Source organism: Drosophila navojoa, chromosome 4 (assembly GCF_054131105.1).
Source record: "Drosophila navojoa isolate 15081-1374.11 chromosome 4, UAZ_NAV_1.0, whole genome shotgun sequence".
Taxonomy (NCBI): domain Eukaryota; kingdom Metazoa; phylum Arthropoda; class Insecta; order Diptera; family Drosophilidae; genus Drosophila; species Drosophila navojoa.
The window spans coordinates 3,260,638-3,287,434 of NC_142892.1; the positions used below are offsets into that span (position 1 = coordinate 3,260,638).

At 38.1% G+C, this 26,797-nt stretch overlaps 1 protein-coding gene across 4 annotated transcripts in view; it reads left to right on the forward strand.

Moving 5' to 3' along the window:
* trio (trio Rho guanine nucleotide exchange factor) overlaps window positions 1-26,797 on the forward strand; it is a 48,361-nt gene that overhangs the window by 15,113 nt on the left and 6,451 nt on the right. For all 4 annotated transcript variants that reach the window (XM_089258943.1, XM_089258944.1, XM_018100903.3 and 1 more), the window contains 4 exons: window positions 13,203-13,527; window positions 13,606-13,663; window positions 22,465-22,570; window positions 22,688-22,924. In XM_089258943.1, coding sequence (XP_089115069.1) covers window positions 13,203-13,527; window positions 13,606-13,663; window positions 22,465-22,570; window positions 22,688-22,924 — 726 coding nt within the window. The remainder of the gene's footprint in view (window positions 1-13,202; window positions 13,528-13,605; window positions 13,664-22,464; window positions 22,571-22,687; window positions 22,925-26,797) is intronic.

The following is a 26,797-nucleotide window of genomic DNA, read 5'->3' on the forward strand; positions in this document are numbered from 1 at the left end:
CAAAATGGCCTCTACAAATTTCCACCAACATATGCCAATTTTCACGCATTCGCTACATTGAAACGCTTTACCTTTTCTATATATAATAATCTTATATATATTATAGGTATATATCTATGTATATACCCTAATCAAATATCAAATGGAGCATATTGTTTGCTCTGCTTGTGATGGACATGAACAAGTTGTCAGTTCTTTGTTTGATTTACGTGTGCAATTGCTCAGTTTTTCGCCGTAGACTTTATCTGGCTGTAAATTATCTGGACGGCAAATTTTTGGTATATAAAACGTTTAGATTCTTGGGGAAATATATATTAGTTAAGATTGTATTTGTTTATAGATGTATTTGAACTAAAACAAGTGGCTCAAATTTCAAAGTAATTTCCAAAGAACTGATATATTAGTACAGTTACAGCTCTTGTTTACATAAATTTTGATTGATATATAATATCATCATAGATTCTTTTTATCGTTCAGTAAAGATGTATCATACTTTTTATACAGACTTCATATATTCTTTAGGGTATTAGCGTTTGGCATTCATTAGTTTTATCTTATCTTCGCATTTTCATATTTTCATATATTTAAAAAAAAGGCTATTTTTATATTTTGTTTGTATTTATTTTTCGCACATTAAAATTGATGGCATTTGTTGTTATAAATTATTGAATCATAATGGCGATTGGGTCCAAATCGTTTAGTTTGTTTGAGGCCAAGTGGCGGACGCTATGGCGCACCTGCCACAACTGTGAGAAATGTTGCGCAGTTGACGTCGCTGTCGACGTCGGCCGAGACAGCGTTAAAGTGTAAAAATAACAAACATTTACATATACAAAATCAATGTAAACAAAACAAAAATTATAAGATAAATTTCTCGAGCAAAGCGGCGGCAACTTTTTATCTGCCGAAACTAGAAAAATTGTGTAGGAAAATTTATAGAAAAAAATGAAACCATTCATAGAAGCAATAGAATTAATGCGAAAGTAATTTATCAAATTGTAATAAACAATTTATAAAGTGTTGACGTCATGAAAAAAAATTAGCAAAATTTAGCAACAAATAAAGCAATTAAGGTTAAGGAGGAGAATAAAGAAAAACGAATTTGTTTATAAATATATCAAAATAATAACTTTTAGTGAATTGAAAGATGGTAGTAAAATAAAAAATAATAAATTAAAAATAATAAATAATAAATTAAAAATAATAAATAATAAATTAAAAATAATAAATAATAAATTTAAAAAAATAAATAATAAATTTAAAATAATAAATAATAATTTAAAAATAATAAATAAAAAATTAAAAATAATAAATAATAAATTTAAAAAAAAAATAATAAATTAAAAATAATACATAATAATTTAAAAATAATAAATAATAATTTAAAAATAATAAACAAAATTGCTAAATAATAAAAGTATAAATCAATCAAAATTTCTAAACTCAATGTCAAACTAATTTCGCTAATTTTAAAAATAATAAAAAATAGTGAAAACACATATGTAATTAACATAATTAAATAGAGCTAAATGTATTTAATTATTAAATCATATTTTGATACATTTTATGGTCAAACTTGTTTGACAACAGTTTTGTTTAAATAGCAGCAAAGACAGCTCAAAAGTTGTCCAAAAATTGCTCATACGCCGCGTTGTGCTAATTGAAAGCCAACATTCCATAATCGTGCCGAGAAGCCGTAGTGGATGAACTGTCGATAGAACTCAATTCGTAATAGATACAAATTGCACTGTCAGATTTGATTTGGCAGTCGAACTGTGTACGTTGTGGCACTAACTGACAGCTGCTTATATATACAGCAAATGCCACACACATATACACACACACACACACATACTCATGCATGTTGTGTGACTTTGGCTTTGGCTTCGTGGAACTTGGCTCAAGTTTAAAAATAAAACAAATCGATTTCTGCGCAGATTTATTGATAAACCCATTAAAATACAACAACAGCAACAAACGAAACTTCTATAAAAATAAACTCAAAAGACAATGGAAATGTGTAATTAAAAAAACAGAAAGGGAAAGCGACAGACAGAGAGAGTGAGAGGGAGAGAGAGGGAAGAGAAGTACTAAGCCATGAAGAGCGTTAAGAAATTTTTAAATGAACGCATGAACAGCGTCGATGGCTCTGATGTTGGCTCAAAGAAGACAACGCTGGAGCGTCTCAAGTGCAGCGAGGATCAAGCCGAGCAGTCCGGCGGTTTCAATTCGCTGCCCAATACACCGTTAACGCTGCCGCCGCTCAGCGCACCAATTGCCGTGGGCGATCCATCGCCGTCGCCCTCGCTCGCCGACTCGGCACAGAATACGCCGCTCTGCACTCTGGAGGAGGACGACAGCACTTCGCCGAAGCAAACGAATAATGGTGCTGCCTCTGCGTCGGCAGTGCCGCTCTCACGTTCACCTTTCACCTTTCCGACCGTGACGGCAGCAACGGCAGCTGGCACACCGCAGCAGCGCAAGAGCCGACGCAAGATCTCGCTGCCCTGGTTCCGCCAGTCGAGCGTCAGCAGCCATGGCACGCTTGCCCGACAGCATACCATCGATACGCCCAGCTCCTTTCGCTTCTTTCGACAGCCCAGCAACAGCGGCTTCAAGGTAAACAATCAAGCACACGACAGCTGTCCAGGGGATTCGCAATTGATATCAATTTGATATGCAGCTTATGAATAGGTTTTTGCCCCACAAAGTTCACAGTTCATGGCGAGCTTTGCTAACTTTGGACTTTATTTTCGCAACAAATCTGAGCAGCAAAAGTTATTATATAAAGTGTATGCTGCTTAGATAACGGCATTTTTTTATGTAAATGTAGAATCTCTTATATTTCCATTTAGAATTGTTTGTATTTTCTATATATAGATAGTCATATCTATAACTCCATATACATAGTTGTTCTAGGAACTAGGCTTGCAGTCTAGGTAAATTTCATTGGGCTCTGTCCCTATATAATTCTGAATTTGTCACATATCCAGTCTATATGAACTCAGCTCTTAGACTAGTTGCATTGCTGAAATTGGGTACAGTCACTAGGTTTAACACTATTTCACACATATTAAACCCTATTTCATATATAACTAAAATTCTCCTTAGTTTTACCTATAATTCCACCCCTAAGCAAAAGCCTATTAAACCATTAAATCTGATTTTGATAGTAAACAATTAATGTAAATGTTGTCACTAATCGAATATCTATAATTAGCTTGCGCTTCAGTTACACATGTATATATACATTTTCCGATATTTTTCTCTCCCCTTCTATCGTCTATTTTCCGTCTTCTTCACACGTTTCATTTTATGTGATTTTTAGTGCTTTTATTTAGTTTGTTTATGACTTGCGGCTAGTTTTTATGACAGCTCCCGAGTTGATTGTAAAGTGTTGTTGACCCTGCTTGACACGCCCACACAGAGACATATACTTTTGCGCCCTTTAATCGTATTGTCGTCTTAATAAGCACATTAATCATACGCAGCGTTGTGCGCTAATTTATTTGCTTCAAGTCGCTTCAATTATTGTCAGCTGGCTGCCTAGTGCCCCAACCTCAATTTATGTAATTTATCAAGCGCAGCCAATCAACAACACCATCCACCCACTGTGCACCACTCTAGCAACTGGCAAGTGACTCACATAATGTATTTATCACTTCATCAAGCCATGTAAAAGCTTATCATCAGCTCGTTTCATAGTTGTTCTTGTTGTTGTAGTTGTAGCCCGGCTGCATTCAGTCTGCTGTTGACCTTACTTCCTGCCTGTTCCTACGTTCGGCCCCGCGGCTCCCCTTAACATGTTTTGTCAATTTGCCGCTGAGTGATGGCAAGTGTCCGTTGTTCCTTCGTCTAGTGGCTGCTTCAGCATTCAGCCGGCTCGCTCGTTCGCTCCTTGACTTCATTTTCACACAATTTACGAGACTCTTAATCAATTTATGCAGCATTTTAGTTGCGCCTCGCCTTTCGCTCTATAGCCTTAAATATGAAATTCTATTGAAAAGCTGAAGCATTCTCAGCGGAAGTTGCCAAAGCTACGCAGCCATCTCTCTTTCACTCTCTCTCTTTCTCTCTCTCAGTCTGTCTCTTTCTAGTTGCTTTTCTTTGCTGCATGCATCGCTGAGCCGTGGCTCACGGGGCGTATGCTTTATGCATTCCATTAGAGCATAGTTTTACGCGCGTGCACACACACATACACACACACACACACTCGTCTCTACACACACTCGACCTGCACACACAAAGAAACGTGTAGTTGAAAAACGTAAAATTTGTTTCACGCACGAAAAATACACAAAAAAAGAAAAGAGAAACAAAATTTCGCAATAGCGCGCACTGTCAGCTGCAGCTGAGCTGAGCTGGTTTAAGCGCCTCACGTGCCCAGCAGAGTGCACAAAAAAAAACAGTAGAAGAAGAAGAAAAACAAGAGGATGTACATATAAAAAATACACAAAAAGCGTGGCGCGAACAAAGATAACAGCCGCAGCGGCAGCAGCAACTGAAACTGACGACGCAGCATCCGTTAACTTAAACAGGTTAGAGTGCTCCGGGCAGAGTGAGCAGGACTAGTAGATGCCCTAGGAGCAGCAGGCGAGCTATGATTGTGAAGATGGAGAATCTGAATTCGTGTCTTTAGGGTGCATAACAAAGGCTCTATATGCCTCTTATATAGGCCCTCTATGGTTTCAGTTAGAGATATTAAAATGTGATAAACAGAGAGAAATATAGGGTTGCCCATATTCCAAGGACCTATCTGTTCTGCCCTATAAAAAGATATGTACAGCGGAGCACACGAAAATGGAGACAAGGGAATCAATATTTAGAAATGCATTTTAAGGATTAGTTAGATGAATGATATGGAAAGATGATTTTCAGAATGTTCTATCTAAGAATATACTAAACTTAGTAGTACTCTGTAACTGTTATGTATCTATATGTTATATATCTACCCTATAACATTCAATTGATGTCTCTGGCTCTCATAAACTATGAGAGCGACATACAAATGTATATCAATATCAATTTTTATCGCTTACACAGGTAATTGTGATTGATAACGGCAAATGTACACGTGACACAGTAGCTATACAATGTAGTTAGAGTAAATATGAGGGGTGTGGCAGTTAGATATATAATTAAATAGAATGCAAATATGTGTATTTAGGTAGAGGTATTTGATTTAACTAATATATAGACTTTGTATAGGATGATCTGATTTGTATAGAGTATTTTGACTGCACTAATCCTGCTGCTTAGAGAAGCTGGGTATTTATATATGTATGTATGTATATTAAGCAAATCAAATGCCTCAATCTGCATGCCCCACCATCTCCAAGCATCCTGTATGGTAAAAACGCTCTAGCGCAGGCAAGGACTACTTAGCCAATGACGTGCAGCTAGCACATTGTGTTGATGTTGCTATTGCTGTTGTTGTTGTTATTATTTTAGTAGTTATGTATCCTTCGTTTTGTAGTTTATTTTGTTGTTAGGTGAATTTTTATGACAGTAGCAGACGCTTGCATGCTGCTGCTGCTTCTGTTGAGGATGAGAAGGCTGCTAATTCTCTCTCTCTCTCTCTCTCTCTCTCTCTCTCTCTCTCTCTCTCTCTCTCTCTCTCTCTCACATACAATCTGCCTCTATCTCTCTTGCTCTTGCGACAATAATATGCAAATTGCACAAGAAGTAGTCAGTGAATGGCAAAAGAACTCATGGATGCATAAAACGTTAGAATGCTCGCATGAGCAATGCTAGACGTAAACATATCCTGTAAAAATTTAAATAAATATGCTATACACTTTGTTGGCTAGCCATAACTACCCCCCCGTCAGTCAGTCCATGTGTGCAGGGTATTCAAGCAATGCAAAAGTAAATAACAACAATTTGCAAGTAAATTGTCGCACAGAACTATGCAATGCCAAAGCCAAGCTAGAATCTTAGATACATATATACATAAAGAGATACACAAATAGAGATACAGATACAGATGCAGATGCAGATACAGATACAGATAGTATAACACTTAAGGCTGCAGTTACAATTGCGCTGCAAATATAACTAAGGCAAAGCCAGCTTAAGTTTTTATGTTTGCGACTAGGTGTGGGAGCGAGACAGAGAGAGAGTGAGAGTGAGAGAGATGGGTAAGCCTAGACGGCTTTAGTTGAGCCATTGATATAAAAATGATAGCTTTGATGGCTGGCAAGGCCACAAAACTCAATACTAAGCGTTAAGGCAAAGCAATTTACAATTGCTCCCTCGTTGACTGTCCCAAATTTAAGCACTCGCATGCTGTGTGGAGCTATATATATATGTGTGTCTGTGTGTGTGCGTGTGCGCGTGTGTGTAATTTCATTTTTCATTTTCGGACCATCAATACACTACGCTCTCCTGCTAAACGCTGTGCTGTGTTGTTGTTGCCCCGGCCAACAGCATTTGGGCTGTGCCAGAAGCCAAAGGCTCTTCTCGCCTTGTTTATCATCCTCTGCTGGCCCAACAATTGGTTTTCTGGCGCGCGTGCCACACTTGGATGTGCCACAGGCAGCACAAGCAGCATGTTGCACAAGTTTCGCAATGTACTTCAGTAAATTGCTGTCCAGTCGAGTTCTTTGGCGATAAAAACATTTAGCTCGAGCAAGCTCTTCAAGTTTTAAAGGAATACCATAAAAAAAAAGAAGAAAACAGACCGTTTAAAGTGGTTTTCATGGATTTATGGATTGTCTATTGATAGGCAATATAAAGGGAAAGGAAGGCACTTGCCAAACTAGAAAGCCCTTTCCAACACTGTATAAGGCGGCTTTGCTTTATTCGACTTACGCAACTGCTAATTGCATATATAGAATTTCTATTTGGTTATTCTTTTTTCATCGATAGGCAATATAAAGGGAATGGAAGGCACTTGTCAAACTAGAAAGCGCTTTCCAACACTGTATAAGGCGGCTCTCCTATATTCGATTTACACAACTGCTAATTGCATATATAGAATTTCTATTTGGTTATTCTTTTGTCATACTCTGTGACCGGGTGAATATTTTACTAATGTGCCATCAATATATGGCTGTTATCTCAAATATGATCCACTAATTGCTGTATGGGCATTGTCATCGGAGTGCATTAACCAGGCGTTCCATAAAAAGGGCCCGTCTTTATCTCTAACAACATGTCGTGTTTGCACGTAATTTATTGAGAATATTATTCGATTTGCGTTGTAAATGACTTTCATTCAATACACTCACACACATGCACACACACACACACACGCGAGTACACGCACACAGCAACAAACAACTGCGGTGTTAACATGCTGTCGCACAATTATCAGAGACCACAGCTCGTTGTGGGTGGCACTTCGGTGGCTCAATGTATTTTATTTCATTCGGGCTGCTGTGTGTAACGCCCCCCTCCCCGCCCCATTTGCCTACCTTGCCCTTTTGTTTCCCATTTGTTGTTATTGTTAACAATGTTAACAACGTAATTGTTGTTGTTGTTGACTGCCTGGCTCTGCCTTGCTTGCCTACGTTGAGCCACGCCCAGTCAGCGTCAGTTAATTGAATAATGGCCAACGTTTATGTTTTATGTACCCACAACATAGACATGTTTACATACATATATGTTTTATATGCACACAGACACATGTCTTTAAAGAAAGCGAAGACCGTATATTGGCCACGTCTGTTCGTACTCCACTTAAGTGCAGTATTGTACCCTGCAAATATGTCTACTAATTAGCTGCTTGGGAGCTTGAAAATTTCCAGATTTTATATTAATGTGCTGCATTGATAGAGCTCTAAATCTAGTCTAGTCTCTAAGTCTCTAGTCTAGTCTCTAGTCTAGTCTCTAGCCTAGTCTCTAGTCTAGTCTCTAGCCTAGTCTCTAGCCTAGTCTCTAGCCTAGTCTCTAGCCTAGTCTCTAGTCTAGTCTCTAGTCTAGTCTGTTGTCTAGTTTCTAGTCTAATCTAGTCTAGTTAGATCTAGCCTTATTCATATGCGCTCATATCCTGTAAATGGGCTAAAACAGCTTCCCAGTGAATAATTTTCTTCAGACTGACTTTTTATATATTTCTAAATATCTTTATGCTCACATAAAATATTTGATTTCCTATTTACTTGTGCTTTAATCTATTTCATATATTGCAATATATACTAAAATTGTTTCTTTTTATTTATTTACTTTCTTCTACCTACCGACGCTTCGAATTGCCGCTTTCATCTTAGATTTCAGTCAGTTAAATCTTGTTCGGTAATTCCAAATGACAAGCCCAAGTATGCTCTCGCTTGCTCAGTATCCTGTTTCCCCCTTGTCGCTCTCTCTCTCTTTCTCCCGTCCCTTTAATGTGTGCCCTTCGATTGATGAGTTTTAAGTGAGCTGCAATTGTGTTTTTATTACGGCCCATAAAATGCCAGGCACAATGTGTCCTGGAGTTTCCGTCATCTGTAGCTAACAATCTTGGTTGCCTCATATACACGCACACACACAAACACACATACTCACGCTCTGGCTCTGTCCTCTGCCAATTTGTCCATCAATAATAACGCAAGCATTTTGCCAAATCGCTTTATAAATTTTTGCTTTTCTTTTCTGTGCTTTTTTTTTTTGGCTTAAACACATTTTCCGCCTCGGTTAATGCAAAGTTTTCCTTGCCTGCCTCTCCGTCCTCTCTATTTCCATGTTTTGCTTTTACTTTTATCTGACTTTTCCGCTTTTCTCTTGTTGTTCTTTCCCCTTCTTTATCCGTTCTGTAATCAGCACTCAATATACCATTTGTACTTTTGACTTGTTAACCACATACCCTGTAGCCAAGCTATGCATTGGCTGGTCAACTGCCACGCCCCTTTTCATTTTGTGTGTAATATGCAAATGCGCTTTCCATGGCACCAAAAGAATGGAATAAGAAGAAACTTTTCAAATTGATTTCATGCTTTAGACTTGAGTCAACATTTTTGTCAAGTTTGATTTCCAATTCAATTTCAAGATGTTTTCTCAACTGGGCCACACCCACGATTTTAGCATATATATATTTCGCTAAGAGAAAAGAAAAACTGATTAAATTTTGTTGAATTTATTTGCGGCATTCAAGAAATTCGGTCAAGAAATTGTGGTATATCCCGTAAGCGGTTGATTGATTGAGGTTTGCGGTCTGGGCGGAAAATCTTCCGTAAGAAATTGTCAGGCAAAACTTTTAAACTGAAAGTTTTTTTAACAGTTAAAGAGTTCAGCATTGAGTTTATCGCTTTCTCTCTCTCTCTCTCTCTCTCTCTCTCTCCTCTCTCTCTCTCTCTCTCTCTCTCTCTCTCTTTGGCCTTCTTTACTCAGTCTCTCTTTCTCTCACTTCAGTTTCGTTGATTAACTATGTAAATGCGCAGAGAGGCAACAAAAAGCTACGTTAATTATTTTATGCAGAGCAACAGCAGCATGAAGGATAAGGAAATCGGTTGAAAGGCAAGCGGAGCGAAGGGCAGTAGATCGGGAAAAGGCGGAGGGAGGGGGCTGGCAATAGCAAGAGCTTAACAAGGCAGCGCTGATTGCATTTTGCAACAGTCAAGCCACAGCGAAGAAAAAAAAAAATATATATATATAACGTATACGCAGCGTTTGGCAGCATGAAATATCCTTTCATTAATTTAATTAAAGACCGCAACCAGCAAGCGGCAGGCAAAACGTGCTGCAGCAATGCGAAGCAGAATTTAATTTGAGGGCACTTGCAGCAGTCGCACACGCCTCACGCCCACACGCTGATAGAGATAGAGACGTAGCAGCAGGAGCAGCAGCGACTGGAACTACTACAACTCAAGAGAGGAAATTGAAGACATCTCTCTGCCAATTTTGAAACGCACTGCGCAATTATTTGAATTTAACTTTTCGCAAACTAGCTACGGAAGGAAAGAAAGTTTGAGAACTTAAATAAGCTCAGCGGGGATTTTGAGCTGAATTCTTTTGTATGAACTCGAATTGAAAGAAGATGAAGCGAGTTCAGAGTAGAGATAAATATATATGTAGAATATATACAAAAGATATATGGTTTGATGTCATGTATGTGAATTTATTAAATATTATTTTCACATTCCATAATCAACAATCACTAAAATTTTCAGAAGAGAAGCTAAATACAAATAATTGATTGAGCTACAATTATATTTCAGCTTTGTTTATAAATAGCACAGTTTCTATATATATCTTTGCTTGTATACACAAAACTAAATATAGCTTTTAATTAAATCCTGCTCGATTCTATTTCATTTGACTAGCAGCGCTTCAATCACTATGAAGGCTTTAACCAAATGCTTTGATCCGAGTAGATAATCCAGTTTTAAATGCTTGCAGCTTAAATGTTTCGCAATTGCAGCCACATTCAATTGTTCAGTGTGTATGTGTGTGTGTGTGTGTGTGTGCATGTGGTGCATGTGGCTGCCCTTTGTTTCGCTCGGTCGCCAAGCAATTTCAGTGCACTTCAGCAATCATCGAAGCTCAGAGAAATTGCGCATACGCCATGTGGGCCAGCCACTGCCTAATGACAGCTTATATACGTTGATGTGCGCCTGTCTGTGTGTTTGTATGTGTGTGTGTGTGGGTATGTAAGTGAGAGTGTTGATTATTGCTGCGTGCGTTAAGCAGCAGCAGCCCCCAGGAATTATAATCACGATGATGATGATGTTGATGCCAGCTACTGCTGCTGCTGCTTATGGGAGAGCACTCAGTTGATCTGAACTCATTAGGAAAATTAGTCACTTGGTTGTGCCATCTCTGCTCATCTCAGCTCTCAGTTACTTTCCGGTCTATATAGCCTTATGCTTAGCTCGGATTATACTTTGTTTGTATTCTCCGGGCACTTCTCATCGGACTTATCTTAATCTTTTCCGAAGTCTTTTATTATACTTAACAAGCTTTAGCTCTCTCTTTGAATCGTTGCCGTTTTCTCTTAAGCTCGGTTTCATTCCGTCTATCTATATGCTTCTCGCTTTCAATATATACTTCTCTACGTCTCTGTCTCCCTCTTCCTATCTCTGTCCACCCACTCACAGTTTCTCTCATGATTTCTTCCCCTTGCTAATCATTTATTTCGATCTATCGCTATTCTATATCTATATCATTTTCTCTCTCGCCAACTCTTCCCAACTCATCCTCCTACTACACTTATTCTACTCTTCAGTTTCTCTCTCACATACACACATTACGCCCTTCTATGCAATTCTCAATGGCAAATCACACCCACTTACATCTAAAACTCTCGCAATTTTTGCTATTATTAAATGAATTATTCAACTGCTTGCGCTCAGTCTCTAGCTACTCTCAGCATATAATTGAACTAAAAACGTTTGATATTTGTCTTCTGGGCAACATTTGCAGCTGATTTATGTGCAGCCTCTCGATTTTTCACTTTTGTGTGCGCCCTTGTGCCTGGCACAACTTTTAATGGCACTCATTTTGAGAGTTGACAGGCGAGCTGACATACATATATACAATTTGTCCCCGTCCCGCCCATTTGCAGCTCTTTATGTGGGCTGCACAAACTGTTTGTTGAAAAGTTTGAATGCTCAACGCGCTGAAAACTTTTCGACTAATTGCATTACAAGCGGAAACGTGCAATATATGTAGCGACACTCTCTTACACACATGTTGTGTGTGTGTGTGTGTGTGTATGGCGCTTAATTAACAGCAGCAGCAGCTGACGCGCAGCTCCTTGAGGCAGCTTCCTACTTGGGCTCATTGCTCAGCTTCCTGTTAACTTGTTCTTTTTACACCCTGTGTAGGCTATGCTATAGGGTATACACGAGGTATCCCACGAGCTTTGAGATGCCTTGCAGTTCTCTGTAGGGCAACTGCCAGTCGTGCCGTCTTATGTAACTCTAATTGCTGCTGGTGGAAACTGGTGCTATTTATAACCAGCGAACTGTGCCGAGGCTGCAAGGAGCAGCCCTAATGAACAGAGCTGCTAATGAAGCTTACGCTCAGGCAGTACATACATCGAAATATCTATATGTATATGTATATGTATATTAATATGTACATAAATTGTGAAAATCTTAAGCATATACTATATTCATATACTTATTGATTTCCCTAATCGATTCACAGCCCAAAATAGCCATAAAATTGGGTACTTATCGATTCTAATCGCCAATTGGCAAGCTCGACAAATTCCAATACAGCTAAATTTGCATCTTCTTCTTCTTCTTCTTCTGCTTAGCTGTCATGTAAATTAATAAAGCGTTAAATTATGAATAAACATTATATTGCTGCTAATCGTTGCTGACATCTTGCCCCTTGAGCCGTTGGGGCGTGGCTGCTGGGAATTGTTTTCTAATTAGTTCGGCTTCTCTTGGCAAATGATCCTTGAGCTGCGTTTGGAGGTCGCGTGCTGCTTTTTTTTTTGTATTTTGTATTTTGAGTATGTGTTCAAGCGAGTCCTTGCTGTGGGTCACATAGTCATATACACTCAATGAGTGTGCGAGTGTGTGTGTCGCCTGCAGCTGACGAAAACCGCACAAATTAAATCAATAAAATCGCCCGCTTTGCCCTTGCCCTTCGACACTTGGCATGGTCGCTGTCCACTCGCTCCAATGGATGCACTTATGTCTCTTGAGTGTGTGTGTGTGTGTGTGTGTGTGTGTGTGTGTGTGTGTGTGTGTGTGTATTTGTGTGCTCATCAACAGCATCAGCATCATCTTTATACACTCGCTAAGGGCATTGAAGCTTAGTCATAAGAGATGTTACCCAGAGACGAGCTCTTTGAGTGCATCAAGTATATATAAATTCTTTTAAAAAATTATTTTTTTTTAGCGCTGTGATAACTTTTTATAATATTTTATTTAATTGAGAGTTGGATTTTTATTTAATACAAAATTTCCTGGGATTTTTTTATCGTACTTATTGGGAAAAAGGTATCCAAGAGCTGGACTTAGCTCTTTAAGACTAAGATTACTTGTTATCTGGCTTCCATGAGATTAATTGCTGAAAATACAATTTTTATATATTAATTTAATATATATTTCTATTTTATAAAAAAAAAACTAAATATAGAAATTTTTGTTAAAAATATATAAATAAATATAAAATATTCTATACGAGTAAAAGAAAACTGTTCTCATTGAACTAGAGCATTTCCATTTCGCCTACCCAAAGCTCATATTTTTTCCATTTCCTATCCAAGCTAAGCATACTTATATCTCATATCTCACACTCACTCTGTCTCTCTCTTTCTCTTGCAGCTGGGCAATCAGGAGGCCACCTGGGTTGTGGCTGACTATATAGCCAGTGCGGGCAGCAATGAGCTGAGCGTTAGCAAGGGCCAGCAGGTTGAGATTATCGAGCCGCCCACAGCCAGTGAGCCGGACTTTTGTTTGGTCCGTTTAAATCCACAGCATGACGATTCGGCTGTACAAGAGGGTCTTGTGCCCGTTGCAGTGCTCAAACCGCCGCCAGGCGCTCACAAGCAAGGTTCGTCCAGTGGAGCAGCAACAGCAGCAACGGCAGCCGCATCAGCAGCCACTGGAACAGGCGCCTCACAGAAGCCAAACGATATGCAGGATCAAGGTGAGTTGCTTGCGCTAACTAACTAAATGCAGATTGAGCAAACTTGTCCTAACTGAATTCATTTACTTTTGACTTTAGGGAATCGCGGCAAGGCGGATGCATTGTCTTCGTCGACCAAGCGACGCGGCTTTAGCGGGTAAGTTTCTGACTGATTTTGGCTGCTTTACTATGCAAACGTGTCTCAGAACTCAGTCACGGCAAAAAGTTGTTGGCCAACTTAGCTTGACGCTGACTTGCCTTGACTTGACTACGGCCTTTGGGCCACGTCAGCATTTTAGATCGTGTCACTCTCTAAGTGACTGTTGCATAATTAATGCTCAACAGGCCATAAGGATGGCACAGGAATGTTAAAGCTTTAAGCCTTTGGCCACGATTTTGACAGTTTCTAAATATTTAAACTCAATTGTCGCACATGTGCCCAGCTCAAATGTCATGAAAAGTGGGCTGGCTTGTAAAATAGATTCGTAGAGAGGACTGCATGGAAATTGTGGAACTGTCGTCGCCTGTCAGAAGGAATTTATAGTATATTATTTATATATTATTAATGTGAATATTGTGAGTAGGCGTAGAACTTCTTGAGCAAGGATTTCTTAGCAGAACTACTAGAAGAGAGTGTGTGTGAGAGAGAGAGAGAGAGAGAGAGAGAGAGAGAGAGCATATAGGAGCTTAAGAAAAATTTCATTAACAATTAGTTAGATTATTTTTTTTGGCTACTGTTACACTGCTGTTACTGTAGGATCATTTATTATTATTAATTTTTTTCCGCCCTGAATGATTTCTTTACCAATTTAGATAAGCTAAAGATAAGCATTCCCGAATTATTTTTATTGTTCCTTCTTTAGCTCTAGGGAATCGCAGTTTCATTGGATTTAGCAAATGCTGTCAAATAGCTGAGAGTTATTGGGCCAATGATACATTCTCACATTGAAGATAAGCGCAAATATCTAATCAGCAATTTAGTCAAAGCAAGTTCAATATGAAGTAATAGCTATTGAAAATATAAGAGAACTAAAGATATTTATAAAGTCAGAGAGCTGAAGAATTTATGTGAAGCAGTTTGATGAAACCTTGGTCACAGAGAGAAGGAGTGGGAGAGAGAGAAGCAGAGAGGTAGAAACAGAGTAAAATGTATGCCCTACGGAATATCTACACAACGACAATTAGCAAAATTTCGTAAACTTCCTGGCGTTTACCTTCTCTCTGCCCTTTAACAAACTGTGCTAAACCCTTACCCTCCAGCTAGTTTCATAACAATGCTAGCAATTATTTTGGCCAAATTTATCAAAGTGCTTGTGTGTGTGCAGGCAAACATAATCGCTATCAGGCATTGTTGATTGTTTTTCTGCTGGTCAAGGAATCAAAATGAAGTGAGCTACAGAAAAAAAAAAAAGAAAATAAATAAAGCGAAATAAAAAACCAATTGAAAAAGCTTGTCGTAAAACTTATCAGTTCGCACTCGCTGCCGTACCCCTCTCTCTCTCCCCTATCTTACTTTTCTATTGCTCAAACCTAATGCGAGCCACTGAGCTGTTCAGCCTGATAAACAAAACAAAAGTACAGAGAAAAAAAATTGCCGCATTTACGTAATTGTCGCAGAGTAGTATAAAGTTCTCTGTAATATGCTTTTAAAGCTGAGCAGCTACACTGCAATGATTTATCATGCACTTCTTGCCCTCTTCGGGTGGCTTATGCGTCATGCTGGATTAGTTGAAATATAAAAGTATGCGATAAAAATCTGAGATTAAATGAATATACTTGAAGTGTTAAGCGGGCCTTAAGAAAACTATTCTAAACATATTTTATATGGATAATAAAATAGAGATAACAGCTTTATCATACATTTTGTTACTTTTTTTTTACTAGAGAAAACCACCAGAAAAAAAAAAAAAACATTTGTATTATTATTTTTGATTTATTTAATTTAGTTTTGCAACTGCTTTAAGCTATTTCATCAAATTATTAGATTTCCCAGTATTTATTCGTTTACTAACATTTTGCTTTGGCTGTTTAATCGCGTGTCGTGTGCGGCTCGGGTGCTAGCTATAAAGATATAAACCCATTACACTGAGCAGTTCAACAACAGCAACACCAACAAAGGCAGCCACAACAAAAACAACAACAATAATAAGATAAATACTCATAAAACCGAAAACGTAGAAAGAACTTTATTTATGCATACCCTAGTTGATAAAAATTTCGCAAGTTGGGTATATTAGTTATAGCAAATTAATGAATCGCTGAAGATATATGTATAATAATGCAGTTGATTTATAGAAATAATAAACAATTCTAATAAGAATAAGTAGAATTAAAGTTTTAGTAAGAGGTAAAATAAGAAGTAAATGAAACCAATCGATACAGATTGTGTATTAATAGAACGAATTCAATGTTAGCTTAAATTTTATATATCGATATATTAATATCGATAGTTAAATACACTCTAATAATTATCAGTAATATTTTTTATATATATGTATATTATATATAAACTACAGGGTATCTAGCATACAAGCATTTTCCTTTTACATTTCTTACTTTGTTTTTTTGAGAGCCCGAATACGCTCAACTGTTGCTCACAGTTGGCTTTTATCTATACTTACTTATACTCTTTGTGTAGGTGTCTAGAGTGCTGGAGTGAGAGAGAGACAGAGAGAGAGAGAGAGAGAGCGGGACAATAGAGGGTTTCGCTCACTCTATGTTAAGGTTCTCCAGAAAGCGAAAGCCTGGTCGAGCTATAGAGAGAGCTTGTCCATGTTCTGGCTCAGTTGTTTTTGAAACGCCGGAACGCAACGTTGAGTATACGCAGCGTGTGTGTATGTTGTGTAGAACTGTCTAAAGACAAGCGACGTACGTCTTAGATAGTTTGTTGGTGTTAAGATATCTGCCACGGCCCGTTATCAGTCATGTGTAACAACAACAATAGCGCTGCCGATAAGAGCTTGGACAACGGTGCACATTTCGGAAATGGCAGCGCCAAGCCCATAAGTGATTATCGCGTTTGTCATCTCATTAACGATGATGACAATGATAATAATAATATCGAAACTGTGAATCAAATCAAACGTTATTCGGCTATCCACGAGCGCCCCAAACCGCCCCAGCCGCAACTCTTTAAGTCCATTTCATTGAATATCAATGCGAATGGCAAGTGCAATACAGTGCCCCTTCATCAGCATGCGAAGACGCAAGGATTTGCCTGCTTCTGCTGTGAGCCCGTGAAGCCCCAAACGCCCGCACTGAGCGCCGATTATCAATCTAAAACATGGTAAAGTTTCCAAAAGAGTTTCACAATTCCTATGAAAAGTGTTTTTTCAGTGCGTAGTTCTGGTGTTGTGTTGACGCATTTGGTGCATCCGATGTTTAGGTTTGGGTTTACTTGGGCACTGTGATAAGATACCCTGATCGATATTTATCTGTTATTGCCCTCTTGAAGCCGCCTGGCAACTGCTGAAAGTTCTCTATCTGTTTTACCTCCATACTCTAAGATCCGCTGATAAACCCCACTCTTGGCCCATTTCAGCAAATGCTGTTATCGCTTAGCTCTTATGCTTTAGACTATCATTGAAATCTGTATGTTTATAGGAAATACATTTAAATTGAATTTCTCTACAATTTATCGAGTTACTAAATCACCTGCTTGAGTGATTCTCTTGCATCAATGACAAATGAAGTTCAATTAAAATGCATTAAGAATTTTCGCTTACTCGTTGCAGCGGCAGCTTTGGGCTAAGATTCCACTAAATTCAATATATGCTTTTATTGACCAAGCTAAAACGTGGCTAATGGTCTTGATTTACTTGATGTGCCATTACCGCAAATCAATTTAATTTGTGGGCTTACTATTCATCAGTTTCATTCGAGCAGTCGTAGAGCCAGCCAACTCTCAGCTTTAAGCAAGAGTCCATAAATTTGGTAAATTCTACTTAGTAGTACAATCAGATGCCCTGAAAAAGTGGGCGCTGCTCATTCAGTGCGCACTGTGGTACAATGCACAGCCTTTGTTTGCCTCCACTGTAATCCAAACTGTGCGTTTGGCCTCACGTTCAATTAGATGCCCATTCGCTATTTTATCGTGTGTGCGTGTGTGTGTGTGTGAGTGAATCTGTGTGCGAGTGTGTGCTCAGCGCCATTTGGAACAGCAACAAAATTTCACTTGTATGCAATCGCAGCCAAGACGCTTCCGTCCATCAATATCAGCAGTGAATTATATATATGTAGAGAGCATATATATATATATATCTTATTTTTTGGTTGTTTTTGTTTGTGCAACGTTATCCAAAAAGTGACTAAGCATAAAAATGTTGGTTGTCTAGTGTCGCGAGTCGCGACTCAATCCAAAAAATAAAAATAAATAAAATATATATATATAGTTGATTTATTGTTCGCGTCGTCTGCTGCCGTTGATATCTGTTTATATATTGTTTATGGATACAATGTATATATATGTATATATAAATATATATGTTGTCTCAATTGAGCCAAGCACGTTTTGCTCTATAAATAAATACAGGAAAATACAAAGAGAATTTACCTAGCCCTAAAGGGAATTGAAAAAGAGAAAATAAAAGTTGTTAACCTAAAAAAAAGTTACCAAATAAGCAAACAAAAATATGCTGAAAAAACTTGATAAATTTCGGGAATATAACTAGTATATACAAATATATGTAACAAAATTAAAGAGAGTTTAAGACAATTGTTTAAAGAATCCTTTAAAAATTAATAGTAGGGCTCTATAGCTCTCGACTCTATAGCTAGCTCGAGAAATATTTGAGTTACTAGGGTTCTGCTACATATCTAAGAGAAGTTGCACTCAAATATTGGTAACTGCAACAGGTTTATAAATAGCTAAAGTAATCATATTATGCCACGCTCTCAAATTTATTGAGACGGAAATATTCTGAATATTTCAGAGCAATTACAGAAGCTAGAGATAATTTATTAAAATTGAGTCGATGGGAACTTCCAGCTACAATTGCGTGCTACCCGCTGTTGTAAAAAAGCCCTAACTGACTGTCGTTGCCTGAGTTAATAGAGGAACGATTTCTATCTAGGCTGCAAACCGGCTTAATATTTCATACAGATGTTTGCATTAATTGCTTTGAGCGAAACCTGTTTTTTGCATGTTGTCCGATTGCAATTGCCTTTAGATTCTCATAAGCTCTTCAATCATATATATACATATATGGATTTCCTTCTTTTGAGCAGAAAGGGAAAGATGAGGTGGGAACTCCCTGTAGGCACTGTGGATTAGTCAGCCTGTAATGCAGCTGGAACTGCGGCGTCGTCATTGCTGATAAGCGACAATTGAAAACCTCATATATGTTCCGTATTAATACTTACAGATATACGTATATATATACATGTATAAGTATATTTATTTATTATGCATATAGAGTTATTGCATTAATCATACGCACTGCGGTCAAATTATTTGTAACGCGCTTTGTTTTTCTTACGCTCCCGCCACAAAACAAATCAGCCAATCATGTAATTACGAATTTGCCAGCTTCGAAGTGCTTTGTTTGTAATTAGCTTTTCGTTTGAAATTCAATTGCTAGATAAGAATAGTTCATGACAATCTTATCATGATCGCAATAAGCTTTCCATATTTTTGACCAACGACTATAAAATGTGTCGTATTTTGTCATATTTCGCATGTTGACTCAATCAATTTCATATATTGTAGTGAAAATATATTTCATTGCTATTCTATTTCGATTTCTTTCGTATTTAATCAGCTAGAGTTTCTTTTAATGTATATGCTCCATGGGAACTCGACTTCCTTGTAAGCTACATAGCTGTAAGTTGGTAAAGCAGCTCGTTTTAGCTATGCAAAGTAGATTCCTAAGAAACTCCTGGTTCCGTGGGCTCTTTCATATAGCTTGCATGTAAATAAAGTCAGTTGCTTAAGAACTCTTGTTCAGAAAACTTCAGAATCTTTGCTTTCTGCTTCAAGAGTGGAGTTCCATTAGCAAACATCTCTAGATGTATAGCGTATAAATGCTTGCTCAGTAGTTCGCCATTAGTTGGTCTTATATCAAAGCGTCCATAATATGATATAATAAATATTGTTATATTATTCTAACAAATTTGCTCTTAATGCAATACATTTAGCCTAAATAATTTATGTATTTGTTTATGCGGCCTTTTAAGCCTGCCCCACATCGACTACCTTATGTAGCTAGCCAAATTGTTCAGTTTCAGTTAGTTAGTTGGACATAAATTACAAAATACTTTCACAATATTTGCACACTAATTGGGCATTTCGCCTCGGCCCAGCGAACAATTTCTGTTTATTGTTGTTGTTGTTGTTGTTGTTGTTGCTGTTATTGAGTCAAGCTCGGAACATGAATATAGATTATTGTCAGGCCGAGCGTGGCTGGCCTGTGGAAGGAGCTGCTTACCTTCTAGCTAGCCTTTGTCTCAAGCGCTCTGTCAATAAGCGCGTTTATTTGTGCAGCGGGCGGACCGGAAGCGCGGGGCTGAACGAGGGGGGGATGGCGTGGACAGCGTGTGGCAGCCAGCTCCAATGAACTAAATGGACACATTTGCAAGTGTGCAAACATACAAACACACAGATAGGCGGCACATACTCAAACACACACTCACATACATACATATTACACACACACACACACACACAAACAGCTGCTCTATACAGTTCGGGCGCTGTTGCATACTTTAGGGCAAACTCATTAATACGCAGGTCCCGCCCCACACACACACACACACGCACATATACGTACATACGTGTGTGTGTGCATGTGTATTAAACGTTGCTTATTTGCCTAAAACATTACATCAGCGAAATGAATTTTGAACGTGAACGAGCACGTAATAAATTAAATACTATTTCCAGGAACCTAGCTGCCTGCCTCTCGCTCTCTCTCTCTCTCTCTCTCTCTCTCTCTCTCTCTCTCTCTCTCTCTCTCTCTCTCTCTCTCTCTCTCTCTCTCTCTCTCTCTCTCTCTCTCTCTCTCTCTCTCTCTCTCTCTCTCTCTGCCGCTCTATCGTTAATGCTCTCTTTCGCCCTTGCCCTGTTATCGGTGTCAATGTTTATTTTTACTTTGAATTATGTTACGCTGCTTGAAAGGTGTCGCTAGCCATACCATATAGCCCACCTGCCCCGCCTATCTTCGCCTTGCCATCTGCACAAAATATTCACTCAGCTGATGTGGGCTGCAAGCGCCGCGTTGTATGCAACATCCTACCTTTAACGAGCAATGACAGTTATTATAGTAAGCAAAGAGGAAGACCTGTTCACAGAGATATCAAAATGTCCTCTATCTATAGTTCCTTTATAGACATGTCACTCACCTACATTGTTCGTAAATTTTTAAACAGCTCAGTTAGGCCAAGGGACAGGTCACGCGAACGTTAGACAGGTTAATGACTCTTGAACTTTGTGGCTAATGCGTTTCCTGTTCATAGAGCTTGTAATGTTTTATTATTGTTATTTTTGTTTCTCTTGTTTAATAATCATTTACCGCAAAATGTGTGCTCTAACCGCAGCCATGCCCACTTTGCATTACATAAAATGTCCCTAATGTGGTTAAAGTTAATTATAAACCTATATATATATATATATATATATATATATATATACATAAATGTATTTTCTGGTAAACATTTGCCCCTAAAGACCCAAAGACTACAATTTGAGTCATAAACTAAATGGAATTTTGTTTAAAGTAAAAGAAATTTATGAATTTGACAGGCTGCTGAAATGCATGAATCGGCGATGGACTATGAAAACAGTGTTAGTAGTTTAAATAGAGGGACATTGAAAAACTAAGAGAGAAATATTATGAGTAAGAAAGTGAAAAGGCTTATATAGATACAGACGAAGACGAACAGCTAAAAAGTCTTTAAAGGGAAAAATACAAGAAATATTTAATAAAAATTAGTCAAAAAACTTAAAGCAGGAAAAGGAGAGAGATACAGGGAAAATGTCTAAAGAAAGGAAGGGAAAATAAGTCCGTAAAGGAAACCTACGCTGAGTAGTGGAGTCTGTAGGCAAAGAAAAGAAAGAACGGTAACCAGAACAAGATAGAGTGGAAACTCAATTAATAACCTAGTTAATCAAGCTGCACACTATACAAAATGCCCCACAGTCTTCTTCTTTCCTCAGTCAAAGTCCTTAAAATGCTAAACATTGAAAAATACTACAGTTTTTTAATAGCATACGGCATTTGCCGTCGTCATTAAAGAAGGTTTAATAACTGACCCCGCATAAAGTTAACAATTGAAAGTTAATCAAAATTGGTTATTGAGCACATAAAAAAAAAAATGAAAGCAAACTTTTTACGCATAAAAAATGCATGAAAATCGTTATCCAAAGAAACGAAATAATTTTATGATAAGAGCCTTAAAGAACGTTGTAGAAGAGACAGAAGCAGAAGCTGCAATCATAAAACAAAGCACTTTTTAAATGTGACCAACGTTATTTTCACAAGACATGAAGCGTACGTATAGACGGCAAAATGTTCAGGGGGAACGCAATAAATTGAGTGGCAATGAGTGCACGCGCTCTCTCTCCCTCTCCCTCTCGCTCACTCACTCCCTCTCTCTGCGAACTGGCCGTGTGCCATGAACTTGGCCCCACTGTGCGAATGGCGTTGGCGTCGGCGTCGGCGGCGACAAAGAGATATGCTGCTGTGCTATTGGCGACAGTCTCATGTCGGCTACGCAGCTGGACAGCCAATTTGCCAAGGGGTCGGGTGTTTTATTTTTAATTGCGTATACGACGCGTTCTCCCCCTAACGCACACACACGCACATACACCTACACATCAGCAACGTGGCACAATGGATGAGCTCGTGCACAATGCCACCGCGATACGCATGTTCCTGTAAAACTGATCCCCTACGATTCGCTTGATCCAAGTGCAATAAATAATCATGGAATTTCTTTCGCTTCTCTCGTTATCCTTTGCAGGCGCAAATGGATACCGCAACCGCTGCGTAAGCTCTCGCAGAGCAAAGTGGAGAAATCACCCAATGAGAAGGCGCTCCTGAAGAAGCCCTCGGAGAAGAATCTGAGAGTGAGTATTATTTATAACACGCAATCATATTTATCTATATAAAAAAAAACATATATAGATAAATATAATATATGCTTCATTATATGTATATAATATAAAACGCTTTCTGCTCTCTAGCTAACACAGAAGCACACCGAGGAGCTTGCCGAACAGACGAGCAGCGGCGCCAGCGGAAGCGTTGGCCAATTGCCATCGCAATTCCCCAATGTAAGCGCACAGCAAACGGACTTTGAGGCCGAGGAGGAGGCCGGCTTGGAGCTGCCGCCGCCCATGAAGCCCATACAGGAGCCGCATTTGATTGCCAATGGACCGCCCGCATATCCCAAGGATCTCAAGGAGAATGCCGCCACTTTGGTGAGTGTTTCTATGTGGTCTTACTTAGACATACATATACATACATATATTTTTTATAAATGTCTGTATATATGTATTAATATAACAGAGTTTCAGTCAAAGGCTTTTTTGTGCCACATCTCTCTTGCATTGTCCTTGTGCATATATCTATATTGTGGTTGAAGATGTCTTTAGTTAGCTAGCGACATATATATGTGGTTTTATGGGTTTCTATAAATATATATTACATACGCAATTATAGCTTAGATAAATATTCACTTTATTCATTTAAATCCCAAAATGTTTCCGTAGAAAAGTCTTTAAAGATGCTTTATTAATTGATGTTTTCATTTAATTGACTTCAGTCAAGAAACTCATCAGAATTAAAAAATATATAAATATAAATAAGATTCACATTAAAATTTTATTACAAACGAAAAATATAGCAAATATTTTGTGAGTCAATTTTAAGTGTCGATGATGAGTTTATTAAAATTCGTTGTTTTTTTTTAAGTTGATATCAAGATATATTTATAGAAAAAAGAATTTTATATTGCTGTGAAGCCATACAAAACTCTAAAATTATCTTGGAAATCAACCAAGAAACTTTTTTAGTATTTAAAAATTTCCATTTTAGTTTAAATTAGTGAATTCTTTATAGAAAGTTTTCGTGCAGTACGATATCCATTCACTTCTTGCCTTTGCACTCATTTCTAATGCTAAGCACACAGCTCGTAGCAGCATCCCGGAGCAGCCGCAGCAGTTTCCTTTAGAATTGTGCTCTCAATATATAAACAGTTTGTGAATTCTTTGGCTGTTGTTGATGTTGCTGTTGCTTTGCATCCAACTTGTGGCCTTTGTGTGCTTGTGTTTGTTTGTTTGTTTGTTTTGGTCTTTAGCATGTTTGTTTAAATGTGTGTATTTCCCAATACAAATCAAAACAGTTGCCACAAACACAGGCACAGCCACAGCCGCAGCCGCAGCCACAGCCATTGGCTAGAGCTAGAGAGAAGAAAAAAACAAGGCACTGAGATACACACACACACACACACCCGCAGTGACGCGTCATGGAGCTCTTGTGCTTGGGCAATCCGAGCACGAGTTGCCTTTGCTCAATTAGAAAGCATTGCAAATAAAGCAGATCTCAGCAGGTGGTGTCGGCGGTTGGGTGGTGCTGTGGTGTGCCACCTTGCCCATAAATGCGCCACTTTATATTGTTTACACACTCATCAAGAGCAACTGAGAATGACGATGGATGGAATGGGAGGGGGCAGCGATTGGACAATGGTGGTGAGGGTGGGCACACAGTGAGGTAGGAAAGAATACTTAGATGCTCAACGCCAGCTACAATGAGGCACAACAACAATAACAACAACAACAACAACAACAACACACACACACACACCACGTAATAAACGACGCATAAATTTTGCGCAGTCAAATTAGCTGGCAAAACGCTTTGTGGCTGAATTTCACATTCAGATTTAGTTGTATATGAGTGGGTGGGTGGTTAGGGTGGTTTTTAGATGCCTCCACTGTGGTTTGCTCACTTCATTTGCATTGTGTCTGGTGTACTTTACTTCTAGACTAAGTTGCCACTAAATCTCTGTGCGCTTTATTAGCCGGAAATGTGAAAAGAAAAACACCATTTGTCATGCCCGTGGAGGAAAATGTGAAGAGTAAAAAATATATTTTTATGTGTGTGTGGGCCACTGTGAGAATTCAGCAGAATTAATGTGGGAACATATTGATTCTTTTAGTCAGGTATTTAAGTTGAAAATAGAAATATACAGAGATGAATATGGCTTATGAGGTCTTGGGGTAAATGAGCAGGGAATGTGGGTAGAGTATATGAGATTATTGTTAGAGGAGATTGTTTTATTGCAGTTTGATCAAATCTTATGATATGTATATGTTTATGACAATATATATGTATATGTTTATGAAATGCCCGCTTATCTTAGTCTACTTCTCTTAACTTATTCTGCCCTAAACTTGTATGATATTGTCTTGCATCTTCATTCTCTTAACTCTTTTCATAACTTCATTCTTCTACCTTAGATGAAGCTCTCCTGCTTTAGTCTTAATTCTTTTCCTATCTTAGCTAATTTCCATCTTTCCCATACAGCTCCATATCTAGAGTATCTATAAGTCATCATCTTTTCAGCTCTGCAATAGGATTTTTCGATTGCGGCTTTGATATTTTTGGACACTTGTTGAAGTTTGGGCGCAAATCAATGACATATCCATTACGATTAGCTCTTGAGAAATGCTCTAATGCTGAATGTCGCCATATTGTCTTTAGATGCCATTAACAAGACAAGGCAATGACTGCTCTCTCACTCTCTCACTCTCTCCCTCTGTTTGTTTGTGTGTGTGTGTGACGGCAATGCGACTTATGTCGCCATTTGGACGCCGTCGCCGACGTTGCCTTCATTTTCATCAATAAATTTAATGTCGTCTGTGTCTGTTTTTCTTTTATTCCTCCCCTTCGCTCTCTCTCTCTTTCTGCCAGTTGTCTGTCTCTCGCTCATTTTCTATTTTATGGCTTATTAGCTGAATTTAATGTAAATTCGCATTACCTTGTAAAAATTTTTGCTTGTCTTTTTTTTTTTCATTTCTTTTTGTTGCCATTTCGAATTTTAAATTTTGTTTTTATTTTTTTTTTTTTTTGCGTTTTGTTTTTGAGTTTTTGTTGCTTTTCCGTCTGTTTGTTTATCTGTCTTTCGGAACAGGGGTGTGAACTTATTGTTGTTAACCCAGTTAGGTCGGCTAGCATATTTGTATAGTATTATTATTATCGATGCATTGTTGTTGCTGTGCTAACTCGTTTTACTTTTTGGAAACAATTGGCAATTGGGTTTTCAGGTTGTCTTACCTTTGTTTAATTGCCCCTGCCCAAAAGTTATATTTCTTATTTATATATTTACATATCCATTAAATTTTAATAGTCCCTTGTTGTTCCTGTTTTTGTTTTCCTTTCTGGTTTTTTTTTTTCTGCTCTGACATCAGCCAATTGCAAACGTCGCCTTGAGCAGTTGCCACGCCCCGCTACAGGTCACCCTCTTGACCTAATTAGACGCGGTGCCAAACGCATTTGGCAACCTTCTTCATTATCCATGTTAAATTCAATGCTTGCTCTTATCAGAATCGCATAATCCAATTAGGAAAACGCACGAATTAAATGTCTGACCTTCAAGTGCGCTAATTCCATTGAATTTCAATTTGTTTAAGTGACTCAACAGCCAGAAAGGGCCCTAAGCTGTTTTTAAAATAGTCTTGAAAGTGCTTGCATTTATTTCCACTCAGAATTACTTAACTCTTCTGCCACTAAATTGCCGTAAAAGCACTTAAACTATATTATTTATACAGGGTATATTATGACGAAGGGCACCTCGATACTTGACATACTCAAACTGATGAAATAGTACAATTTTAATGCTGCTTTAGGGTCGATGAATAACCAATTTTAAGAGGGTATTATGATTAATCATTTTCCTGCCCTTTAAGAATCTGATTTTAGTGGAAGTATTACGAAGTGGCTGGCAAAAACTTTTAAATGTTTGCTCTGTAGGATATTTATTTATGATGAATCTTGTTTTATAACTTGGTAACTGCTGTGGCACCCTTTTAAGCAATTGCTGATATGATTACAATGATATACAATCATTATAATTATCTATCAGCTGTAGAACTATTGATTTACGGGGTGTGCGATAGTCAAAGAGCGCTGTACTTGTCTAATAAAACATTGTGAAAACAAATTACAGGGTATACGCATGTCAAGCAACATTATGATTGCGAGTTAAGCTGATATTTAATATTATTTTTACCAGTTTAATTGATAAAAGCTTTACAGTGTGTTCTTTTTAATCTAGGATATTTGTTAGTTTA